At 39.0% G+C, this 11661-nt stretch overlaps 1 protein-coding gene across 1 annotated transcript in view; it reads right to left on the reverse strand.

The window, feature by feature from the left end:
• Positions 1 to 791: 791 nt before the first annotated feature.
• dym (dymeclin) overlaps positions 792 to 11661 on the reverse strand; it is a 64912-nt gene continuing 54042 nt past the window's right edge. The window contains exon 17 of the mRNA XM_015376335.1: positions 792 to 2026. Coding sequence (XP_015231821.1) covers positions 1877 to 2026 — 150 coding nt within the window. The 3' untranslated portion in view covers positions 792 to 1876. The remainder of the gene's footprint in view (positions 2027 to 11661) is intronic.

The following is an 11661-nucleotide window of genomic DNA, read 5'->3' on the forward strand; positions in this document are numbered from 1 at the left end:
GAGAGAAGGAGCACAGAAAGGAGGCGCTTTAGTCTCCTTCAGCTTCCAATGTCACTGTAACCTACAGCCTGGCCTGTGCTAAAACTACTGTAAGCCATTCTTTACATCCGATTGCTTCCATTAAACTGTCCTTGATAGCGGAGAAATTTCAGTCATGATAACCATTTACAGTAGAGCCAAATGGCGTGTAATACTCCTGGGAAGTTGGAGCTGCAGAAGTACAGTTGGTGTCATCGCGTGGCAAACATTTTCAATCCAAACCTTGTGTCTTCTTCTGATATTACGCTACCTATACAGCAATGATGCCACATTATTTGTGCGGCAGAAGAATTAGAAATACAGATAAATCAGTTTTACTGTTTTTTTCCACTTAAAAAAACCCTAAGTGGTTTTGCTGACCTTGGCAGCAACTGCTGCCATCAAATGTTGGAAATAAGCTTTTAATATCACCAGTGGAGGATTTTATAAACTTTTCTTTAATTTAATTTAGCCTGCTTCATGATTTCAGACTGGTTCTAATGGTTTCTCAGTCAGTGTGGCAATTATTCTTTCAAATAAAGCCCTCTTGGTTTCTTTCAATTAATGACATTTTTAGGAAAAGAGCTTCTTGATTTCACTCAGATTATCTTAGGATTGGTTTAATGACCTGAAAAATTTCTGAGAAAAACAGCAACATTTAAAGAAATCAGAAAGATAAAGAGAAATGGGACAAATAAAAAATAAACGACTTGCTTATGAAATGCTTTAACATCTTTGTTAAAGCATTTTTTAATAATAATGTGACGGAAACAAGCTGATTTAACCATTTTATTGAAACTCCTATTTTTAAAGTAAATTCCCAAAATGAAAGCTGAGGTCGCAATAATACGAGGAAAATTTCCCACTTGGAAACAATCATGTCTCCTTTCACCTCATCAGCAAAACACCATTTGCTTCTTCCATCATTTATATTTAGACCTCCATAATATGCCTCTTTACATATTCATATAAAAAAAAACAATATACATGAAAATAAATAACTTAATCTCAAGTTAAACATGCAGAGAAAGTAACAAATTTAAGAGATTTGCAGCTATGCACAACAGGACAGGAAATGAGCTGTCTGTCCTAGTTTAAGTACTTGCTGTGGGTGACTATCCAGAAAGATACAAATGATAAATGCTGAGTGAATACAGGCTGGAAGCAACGATGGAATCGCATGAATCACAGTGATGCAGGAGGCGAATATCGTCTAGGGACGGGTACTGAGCTCTAATTAAACTGTACATGAATAAGGAATATTAAACGGCCAGGGACACTGCATATTTTCCCTAAAAGTTAACAATCACATTTCTCTGGCTGTTTTTGAACCTAACGGCAACTTCACTGACAAAGCTGTTATAAATCACTGCTATTCTCATGAGGGAACCAAAGAAAACCTAAATTTATTACCTCAATATTAAAAACTAAGTTTATTACGATGCAGTTAAGGACCTAAATTGTACATTGGAGCTGTGTAACATGTAGGTACCGTCTTATCTTGTTTTTCAATGACCTGTTCTCTGAAAAGTGATCATCCATTCTCAGAGACCTGAGCTTCTTAGCCAAACAGAAATGGGTATGTGCGTTTCTCACAGAAAGATACGGGGAAACATCTGGAAGCTGCAGAGCGCGCCGTTACCCAGCACCGACGAGGCTTCAGTGTTGAAGAAAAAAACTGTTATTACAATAAAAGGTTGTGCTGCATAAAAAGGAACTCTGTCATGTTCAAGGTTGAGGCACTTTGAAAGCAGCGAGCATGTACTACAGATGGTAAAACACACACACACCCACACCATCAGTCCTTTCATCTGTCCTGAACGGAGATGAAGACTCAATGTTTTGTTTTTTTTATTGTTCAGCCAGAGTCCATACTAAACAGTTCGATGCCATGCGGGTTCCAATAGAGGCCGACTCCCGAGTTGAAGACCAGCGACCAAACGTAGGGGATGAAGAAGTCCTCCGGCTGGTCTTCCTCCACGTACTTAAACTTCAGCTCCGGAAACTTCTGTTCACACAAACAAAACAGAAAGAAAATGTATGAAATCGCATGTAACTTCAAGTGTTCAAACTTTTGTCAGATGCCGGACACTGTGGCAGCCCAACAACAGCAGGAACATTAAATCCAATCACCCTCACTTTTACTCTTATTAGAGTGCTGTGCATGTTCTGGAAATATCTGCATTAAAGTGGTTGCTGCTCTGTTTTGTCATGAGGAAGAAAGATCTTAATTCTTCATTCCACCCATGTTTTGACCCTTAACTAATGTAGTGTAAGGAAAAAAAAAAAAAAAAAGACAGCATCGCTTGAAGCTGGTTGACATGGCGATGAACTCTACATTGGTAAAAATGTTGAAGTTAACAGAACTTTCTCAAGGTAACAAAAATAACATTTTATGCTTAGAGACAGTGAAAGATGATTCATACCAGGGTTTCTTTTTGATTGACATTAATCTCTCTCCACTGAATCATCAGCACAACAGATTCAGTTGTTTTGAAATGTGTAAAAAAGTCAAAGGTACAATTTGAAGTAGCTTCTGTAATCAGCTTCATAACATATGTTGCCTTTTCTATTTTTCTATCATTGTGTCAACACTAGAAATGGCAATTTTTTTTACTTTCAAGAAATCTCTCAGCCAAGTCGCTAATTTAATTAAAAGAGGTTGCCATTTTCTTTCGTATATTTATCCATTTTATGTAAGATCAGAAGCAAAGGATGCAAGAGTCCTGCTGATGGACGGATTAAATGATCTGGTCAGAGCAAACTGGTGTACATCAATGTTAAATGAAGCACAAGATGGTTCATCAAAGCATTTCTGAAGAGTTTAAATCAAGAATTAGATTATGAGGGACATTCATGTTGTTTTACTGGATGTAAAACAACCGTGTACAAAGTTTGGTCTGCAGTTGCTTCCCACTTTGAAAAGCACACAACGTCTGGTTGCTTAGATACTTGGGCACATTGCGAGTTTTACAGGATGCAGTTGAAATGAAAAAAAGGCATCTGTAACAATGTCACAAGGAACTCAGGAACAAAATTTATCCCTAAAGGAAATTAAATGCCCTAACTTTAGGGGTTTTCTGAAGAGCATGCTCAGGGTTCTTCATAATGTCCACCATTTTATGAAGAATTCTGATTTGTAAAATCTTCTTCAGAGGTTCTAGAGGAGTTCCCAGAACATTAAGTGCTACAAGTGCTGTAACCCCAACAGATCAGAATCAGATGATGGCAGAAGAGATCTCAATCTCCATAGCACACTTACAGAAGATATCCAGCATCTTGCTGCAAACACTGGAGGTGTTCGCAGGATTCCTGCTGAAGGACAGTCTGCTCTGTCAGTTCTTGTTGACAGATACTTAGTTGTATCTCTAGTCCAGTCTGGTTTTTAGGTTAAAATCAAGGTATTCGTCCACCATCTCAACTTCTATACACATGATGGTAATTGCATTGAACTTAATCATTTACTTGTTTTGTTCACATTCAGAATCATGATTGTTTCCAAACTATGCCACAAATACCAATTTCTCACTCACAATCAGCTTTTAGTGGCTGTGGGAGCAGCTCACTGACCCAAGTCGACCAGAGAACTCGGCAAGTGGCCTGGGTTTAAATCACCTTATTACGGCTTGGTTCCGATCGGAATACAGAACCCTCTTTTTCATTGAAATTAGCAGGTTAGAGTGGATTTTTCAAACACATGTCGACCTGCTAACAATCAGAATTTTGGTTCCATTCCCCATTTTCATAAAAAGTTGGGTCTAACCCCTCGCTGGCAGGCTGCTTGGCCTCTGTCCCCCCAATTGATGATGTCACCAGTGCGACAGAAATCAGGAAAGTAAAGAATGAAAGCAACACAGATGGAAGTCAGTGCATAGTCCAGTGCATAGTCAGTGTGCTTTATTGTTTTGTTCTTTTATCCCTCCGAATACCACTCGCCGGTGCTGTGCCATGTTTATCGAATGTAAGCAGAGTCGTTTTGGCTTGTTCAATCAGCCAAGACTGGTGCAATGTTGTAACACCCATACTTTGTGCTCAGTGTTATCACGTAAATTAGAGGGTTGACTCGGTTGTATGTTCCCACTGTATGCCGATAGGAGCCTAGCTGTTTGAATGAGATTTTAACCCGAGTGGCTTGCCGAGTCATTTGACATAGGTCAACACGTGTCAGTGAGCTGCTACCACTTCCACTAAAAGCTGATTAGTTGTGGGTTTCAGCTGGTTTTTCGACCAGTGGGAAAGGGGTAAGTTGTAACAATTTACATTAGATCAACTGAGAGCAAAAAATGTACGTCACAACACTGAGCCATTTGTGTCTGATCTAACAAGCCAAAAAAAAACTCGATTACATTCGATAAACATGGCACAGCACTGGTGAGATCAAAATCGACTACGCCCTGACATCCTTCCATGTTTCTCTCCATTACCTTCCTGATTCCTGACATCAATGCTAACCCAGCGGGATGGTGTCACCAGACATGTAGCGGCGTGGTAAGAGGGGCTATGAAGCTTGCAAGCGTGGGTTCGCTTTTTTGACAATGGAAAGGGAGCCAAATGCCGATTGTTAGCAGGTTAACCCGTGCTAGAAAAACCTGTTTTAATCCTCATATCAGTGGGAAAGAGGCTAAAGTGATTCACCAACTCCCTGTTCTCAGTTTATCTGTACTGAACGAAATTTTATATACTCTCTATGTGTACAAAATGACAAAGTCTGTCTAAGTCTAACATTCCACAGCTAAATGTTTAATGTTCTGTTCTTTGCCAGTCAAAGGGAGTTCTTTCCTACATAATTAATAGTATTTGCTTAATTCTGCAAAAGAAAACTGTAACCAAAGATGTAAAAAACTTAAAGTAATCATGATCACAATAAAGCAGTGGCTCCATACAATATTCTGTTTTCTGAAAAAAAGTGTAAGATCTTTTCATATGAAATGCTGAATGATCTTTTCCTCACTCAGAAGGATAGCCCACCGAGCAGACCAAACCAAGCATCTGCCAGCCCACCTAACAGCAGGTAGGCAGCAGAAGCAGAGAGCATCAATAATACAAGGGCACCTCATTATATCCTGTCTAAACATGCATGTATGAGCACGCACGCAGTCCAGTAATCAGTCTGCGCTGAAAGACAGACGCCATGGCCTTTATGTGTTGTCCTGACTGCCTCTATTCACAGCCGCGCTATCGGTATCATAATGACACAGACAGAGGGGCTCCGGGGTCACAGGCCATATGCCAGGCTAGAGAGACAAGACCACACACACCAGAACCATTGTGATGGCCAGACACAATGAGGAAGCTGTACTACCCTGATGGTATTTCTATGCAGGTGACTCGTCTCAGTCTACCAACTCATCAAATGTTCATATGACACTGATGGTGACAATAAGTCAACCCCAGCTTCAATTTACCAAGAATTAAAAAAAGAAAAACTTCTCCCAACTTTTTCTTATAATTAGAAATGTTTTATACATATTGACTTTTATATCACCATATATACAGAGACAGAAGATTGCTGAGGAGATTAATGTGATTATAATTGCGTGTAGATATTGTAAAGCTACTGTGCTAATAAAAGATCATTAAAGCATTAATTAGGAAACCTGGCTATGTCAACACACTGTCAGAATGTGTGGTATTAATTAAAGTGACAGATTTAATTCACCCAGGGAAACATGCAACTATATCTTGCAATGTACGATAAAATAGTCTAACCTGGCAGGCAAGATGATGATGAGTAGCTCTCATGTATAGGTTAGTTTGAGTTCGATCAGTAGGATGTTATGAAGCATACCTGACATTAGTTTAAAACTACTTTCTATTCCCCACCTGTTGGAATAAAGGGTTGTTTGGGTGTAAAAGTTAAGTTATAACAAGCTTTTTATGCCCTACTCTTAGTTGGGGCATAATTCAGTCAATTTAACACAATGTCTATAGAAAATAGTAATATTTCTAGAGTTCATTTCACAGATTTGTTAAATTTACCTTTGTGGTTTTGACAAAATTTCGGTACAGTAGGCTGATAAGTTCACTATCAAAATGCTTGTCAAATTAAAATGGTTTATTCAATTATTATTTAGAATAAAACAAGATACGTTCTTCTGCTGTACAGGAATTCAAATTTAAGCCAATTAGATGTTAAAGTCCATTCACAGCAAGTGCAGATGTTACTCTGTAAGTGTACTAAGACAAGGTGAAAATTTTTTACTCAACCAATAATACTTCTTTCTAGGTTTATATAGTAACATCAACAAAACAAAAAAGATGAAAAGCTGCTAAATCTGGTCTTTTTTAATGCAGATAAGATTATAAATGCTTAGGCACCGAAGTGGTGATGGGTGTAAGATGATGCTGTTCTCTTCTGTAAAAACAAAACCCAACTTTTCCAGTAATAACGGAGAATAGATTATTGATCATGTCTGGACCTTAGGTGAATGTTTTTTTAAACTCTTGGAATTTTGTTCCGTAGAAGTTCAAAAAATATCCACTGGACTTGGTTTCCAAGATTTGAAGACGTTTCGCCACCTCTCCAGGAAGCTTTCTCAATTCCTGGAGAGGTGGCGAAACGTCTTCAAATCTTGGAAACCAAGTCCAGTGGAGTTTTTTTGAACTTTTAAGGAATGACTATGACCTGGATGACTGAGAATCTTCATCAGCATCTTGGAATTTTGGTTTGTTGAAGCTGCTCCATCAATCTATCAGATATTTATTCACATTAATTAATTACAATGCAAATTAGGCGCTAATAATGTCAATGCTCGTATCGTCTGTCTGAAATAAGCCTCACATCCCAACATGCCCAAGAAATGAAGATATTCTGTTGACCATAAATCAAGAGAGACCAGGGCTCTGAAGAATACTATTAAAACCCCAAAACAAAATACTTTTATTTTTGCCTCAGTCCAGGATTCTTTGTTAAATAATGCATGTATTGTTGCCCCCTTCTCAGCAGTTATGTCTTCAAATAAAGGCATAGATCCCATATCAAAGCTAATAAATGCAGTTTGTTCATTGTTTTTTGTAATATAAAGTAAAATGAAGAAACTGTGGAGGCTGTGTTATTCTTTATGGTTTTTGTAGATGGTTTGGCAAGAAAGTTATCCAACATTAAAAGCAATTAGATATAGTCAGGCTGGAAACAATGGCAAAGACAGGCCTGGTGTTAAGGTGATAAACTTCTGTAAGGTGGCCTGATCAAAGTTGATTTCAAACACTACTTTTATTTTAAACCCTCAGGAACTGCTTGTGGTTTATTTCTCTCATTCTCAGATGATGGAGCTCCCTCACAGAGCTTAATTCTTGGATTTTTTTTATTTTTATTTACAATTAATAATCAAGAAAGCTATGAATAAACTTGTGACATAACATTAAGAATCAAAAAGTGGGGGGGAAAAGGGCAGAAATGGGTTTTATAAAAAACTGATAATCCTTTAAAATGTATTATTTTATTTAAAAAGGACGCATGCCTTTTTTCCAATCAGAAATTTTTCTTTGTTGGATCAAAATCCTTTTACCTCTAAAAGTCTGCTCACATGGTATGAATCACTTCACTGTTTGACCCATACATTCACTCCGAGAAACAATGAAAACGTTTTAAATAACCAAAACATGTATTTTCAAAAGCTTCGTAGCTCACTGTCAGAGCTGAAGCATTTTTTCACTACTGCTGCAGCAGTAGGGGATGGATTCCTTTAAAGGCATTTTACACATTTAGTAAAACTTCAGTTTGTGTATTACATGCTTTGAGAAACAACAGATTAAAAAGGGAGAAAAGATTATATTTGAGCTCTTTAACATATTTTCCCTTGACTGTTTCCCAAGGCAATGTTTTTAGAAAAAAATTAAATCAGACAGATACAAGCCAAGATTCTAGACACCGAGTGCATCATAAGAAAACAGAGCAAAAAATCCCTGAGTCACAGTGGCCACTGTTTTCCTTCTACTTCTATATTGGACAGAGACAGCTGGGGATTTTGGGTAACAGGAAACTTTAGATATGGCAGAAAAAAACATCCCTTGCAGGCTGTGGAGAACAAGTAAAGCATCCTCATCATTAATCTTATCTGCCCTTTATTCTGTCTCTGCTGGGATTTCCTCTCTACATATTTCCAGAGGTTCACTATCGCCCTTGCTTATTAACCCCCTCCTCCAGTTTGTTGTCTGGACCCACTTGGCTGGAGAACAGATCAGTTAGCTAAAGGTCCCGGCCGGTCAGACCCTCGGCCCTAAACACAGACTGACTGGCTGGCCTCATATCTCCACTAAGGACTCTGTGTTCCCTTTCCTCCTCTACAGGCTGCTGACCTGCCAGATCTTGGCCAGACGCAGAAGAATGCAGCTACGGAGAAAACGTAACCCAGAGTACACAACTGAATTTGCGTGCAGGTAAAAAAGTCCAAGGGTTATGAAATGGACTTTGTTATGTTCTATAAATATCTCCTGGTCAAGTTTGGTTTTAACGACGGAAGTAACTAAATCAGTGCTTGGTTATGAAGGAAAATGTCAATCATAAAGAGGGTGCAAACAATGTATTATAAGGACAGGTTAGTTTGGATGCATTAGTGTTATTATAGAAATTTGTGAGAGTGTGGGGATATAAACAGCTCTGGTAAAAGTCGCTAATGATATTCTCACTGCCTCAGATATTGGACTTGTATCAGTACTTGTCCTGTTAGATCTCAGTACTTCATTTGATACAGTTGATCATAATATTATTTTAGAAATACTTGAATATTTTGTAGGAATTAAAGGAACAGCACTAGGCTGGTTTAAATCTTATCTATCTGATCAAATTCAGTTTGTTCCCGGTAATGACAAATCTTCCACATGCTCAAGGGTTACCTGTGGAGTACCACAGGGATCAGTGCTAGGACCAGTTCTCTTTACTATATATATGCTCCCAATCGGTAGAACTATTAGACAGCATGGGGTTAATTTCCACTGTTATGCTGATGATACCCAGCTATATCTGTCTATAAATCCAGATGAAGCTAACCCATTACATGGATTAAAGACATGTCTTGAAGACATAAAAACCTGGATGACTCTTACCTTTCTGCTTCTGAATGCAGACAAAACAGAAGTTATAGTCTTTGGACCAGGGTCCTTGAAAAATAATCCGATTAGTCAGTCACTTCATTTGGATGGGATTAAACTGATTTCAGATAATAAAGTAAAAAATCTTGGTGTTATTTTTGATCAGGACCTGTCATTTAAATCCCATATCAAAGAGGTTTCTAGAATTTCCTTCTTTCATCTGCGAAATATTGCAAAAATAGGCAGACACTCTGTCTACTTTTAAGGGTAGGCTTAAAACTTTTCTTTTTGATAAAGCTTATAGTTAGAAAGGCTCAGGTTACCCTGAGCGTTATGCTGCTATAGGCTTAAACTTCTGGAGGACATAGGGACCCCTATTTCATAATTTTGCTTCATTCTATCTCTATTCTTCCACTCTGCAGAATCTGTTAGTTCAATCTCTAACGTCATGCTCTCTCTCCTTTTTCTCATAGTAGCTTCGCCTCGCCTGTTCCTGTTTGGCTGCGACACCATTCTGGAGAGAAATATCAGCTGTGCTGCTTCCATCAACACCTCAGTTTATAGATGTTGGAGATCGGCCAGTTTTTCATGTGTAGTCCTGTTTCTCTGACTTTGACTGGCTGGATGTGCTCTCTTCATCCTCTGACATGGGAGCTGGCTCGGAGCTCGTCTCCCTGGCTGTGAGTTTCCTGGACGGGGTCGCTTTTACAGCTGCTTTTTGTATCTCTGCTTCTGGAACCCCAGTCGGCCTCGGCAGATGGCCGCTCACACTGAGCCTGGCTCTGCTGGAGATTTCTTCATGTTAAAAGGGAGTTTTTCCTCTCCACTGTTGCTACAAGTATGCTGAGTGTGAGGGCTTGCATTTGAGTCAATGAGTCGATGCAATCAACTGGTTTTCCTTAAATAGAAAACTTTGAATCAATTTGAGTGTATGATCTGGTAAACTGTAAAGTGCTTTGAGGTGACATGTGTTGTGAATTGGCGCTATATAAATAAACTGAATTGAATATAGTGGTCAGAAGCCATCAGGGCTGTGAGGAACCAGGTACCTGAGCGACAGCTGATAATTCCTGCTCCCTCACCCCCTCCATCCGTTGCCCCCACCAGGAGACAGAGAGTCTGTAGGCTATCAGTGCTCAATAAAGCAAATTTCAGCTGGACAGGCTAAACAACACATTCCTCAAGCCCTGCCTATGAGCACCAAACACCCTGAGACAACACACACAACGACAGACGAGGTCAGAGACATCAGAGTGACAAGACAACGAGGGTCATCTTTGTGGTATTTACACCATCTTTAACACATTGTCTCAGTTGGAGCTTAATTTACACGTCAAGGTTTTTTGTCTAAATGCTTCTAATTCCTTCAAAGGAAGCGGCCCTTTGTACTCAAGTGTCAACACTGATCTTTGTTGCTTAAAATAACAAGGATCTGTTTGTTTAAGGTCTTAAAGAAATAGGTTTCTTGACAGCTACCAGCAGTGTTTGACTAATCGTTTCCAGAGAAACAAATCAAACCCGTCATGGTTGAAATGATCTCTGTCAACAGCCAGTTTCTGATACTAAGAGATACCAAAAACTTTGCCAATACAGCTCTAATCCTGCCTGTAACCATTCTAAAAGGACACAAAAAAAATGACTGCTAAATCTTGTAAACTTCATGTTAACCTTGATTCTCTGTATAAAATCAAAATACCATCAAACAAATATTTGAAAAAATAAAGCATAGCATAGTTCAGTCATAAAAACCATTGATTTTTATCTGTGAAAGATAATGGTTATGCCTGTCTGTAGGGAAAGGATGGACAAAAGCTTTATGACAAGTTCGATTTTTAGATTTTGAAACCGTTTATATTCCCATGCACAAATAAAAAAAAACACTGTTTTATTGATTATTAGCAGAGTTTTTGAAATGTTGCTGCTGAAATTTCACAAAGTAAACAATAAAAAATAGTCATAGCTTTATAACTAAAATACTTTTTTTTCCTGATGCAGAGGAAAAGGTTACCATTCAGCCTCCAGAGTGTCGTTTTGGTGTCCCAAGAGGAAACCAGGGACCTGGGTCACATCGATACGCCATTGTTTTTTCTGGGCGCATTCCCCTGGACATATTCTTTTGGCCACTGGAGGGGACTTTAAAATCCCTTTAGGGAATATATCTCCTGCGGTCTTAGGTGTTCTTGGGATCCCCAACAAGATGTTGGAGAGTGTTGCTGAGATGAAGCCAGGTGTGTAGGCTTCCCTGACTAACTTTTTGCTTCTGTAATTCAATCTGTGATAAGCAGGACAGCAGACTGATCTGTAATCATCAATCTATGCTTTGCTCCATAAATGGGGATAAACTGTGATAACCTGACAACAGCCAGATGCATGTCTCGCTCCGCCTAGCTCCAATTTCCATGAGCGGGGACCCAGATGTAAAAGAGCGGAACTAGGCGGAGCGAGACATGCATCTGGCTGTTGTCAGGTTATCACAGTTTATCCCCATTTATGGAGCAAAGCATAGATTGATGATTACAGATCAGTCTGCTGTCCTGCTTATCACAGATTGAATTACAGAAGCAAAAAGTTAGTCAGGGAAGCCTACACACCTGGCTTCATCTCAGCAACACT

The sequence above is a fragment of the Cyprinodon variegatus genome, unplaced genomic scaffold (assembly GCF_000732505.1).
Source record: "Cyprinodon variegatus isolate N-32 unplaced genomic scaffold, C_variegatus-1.0 Scaffold134, whole genome shotgun sequence".
Lineage (NCBI taxonomy): Eukaryota > Metazoa > Chordata > Actinopteri > Cyprinodontiformes > Cyprinodontidae > Cyprinodon > Cyprinodon variegatus.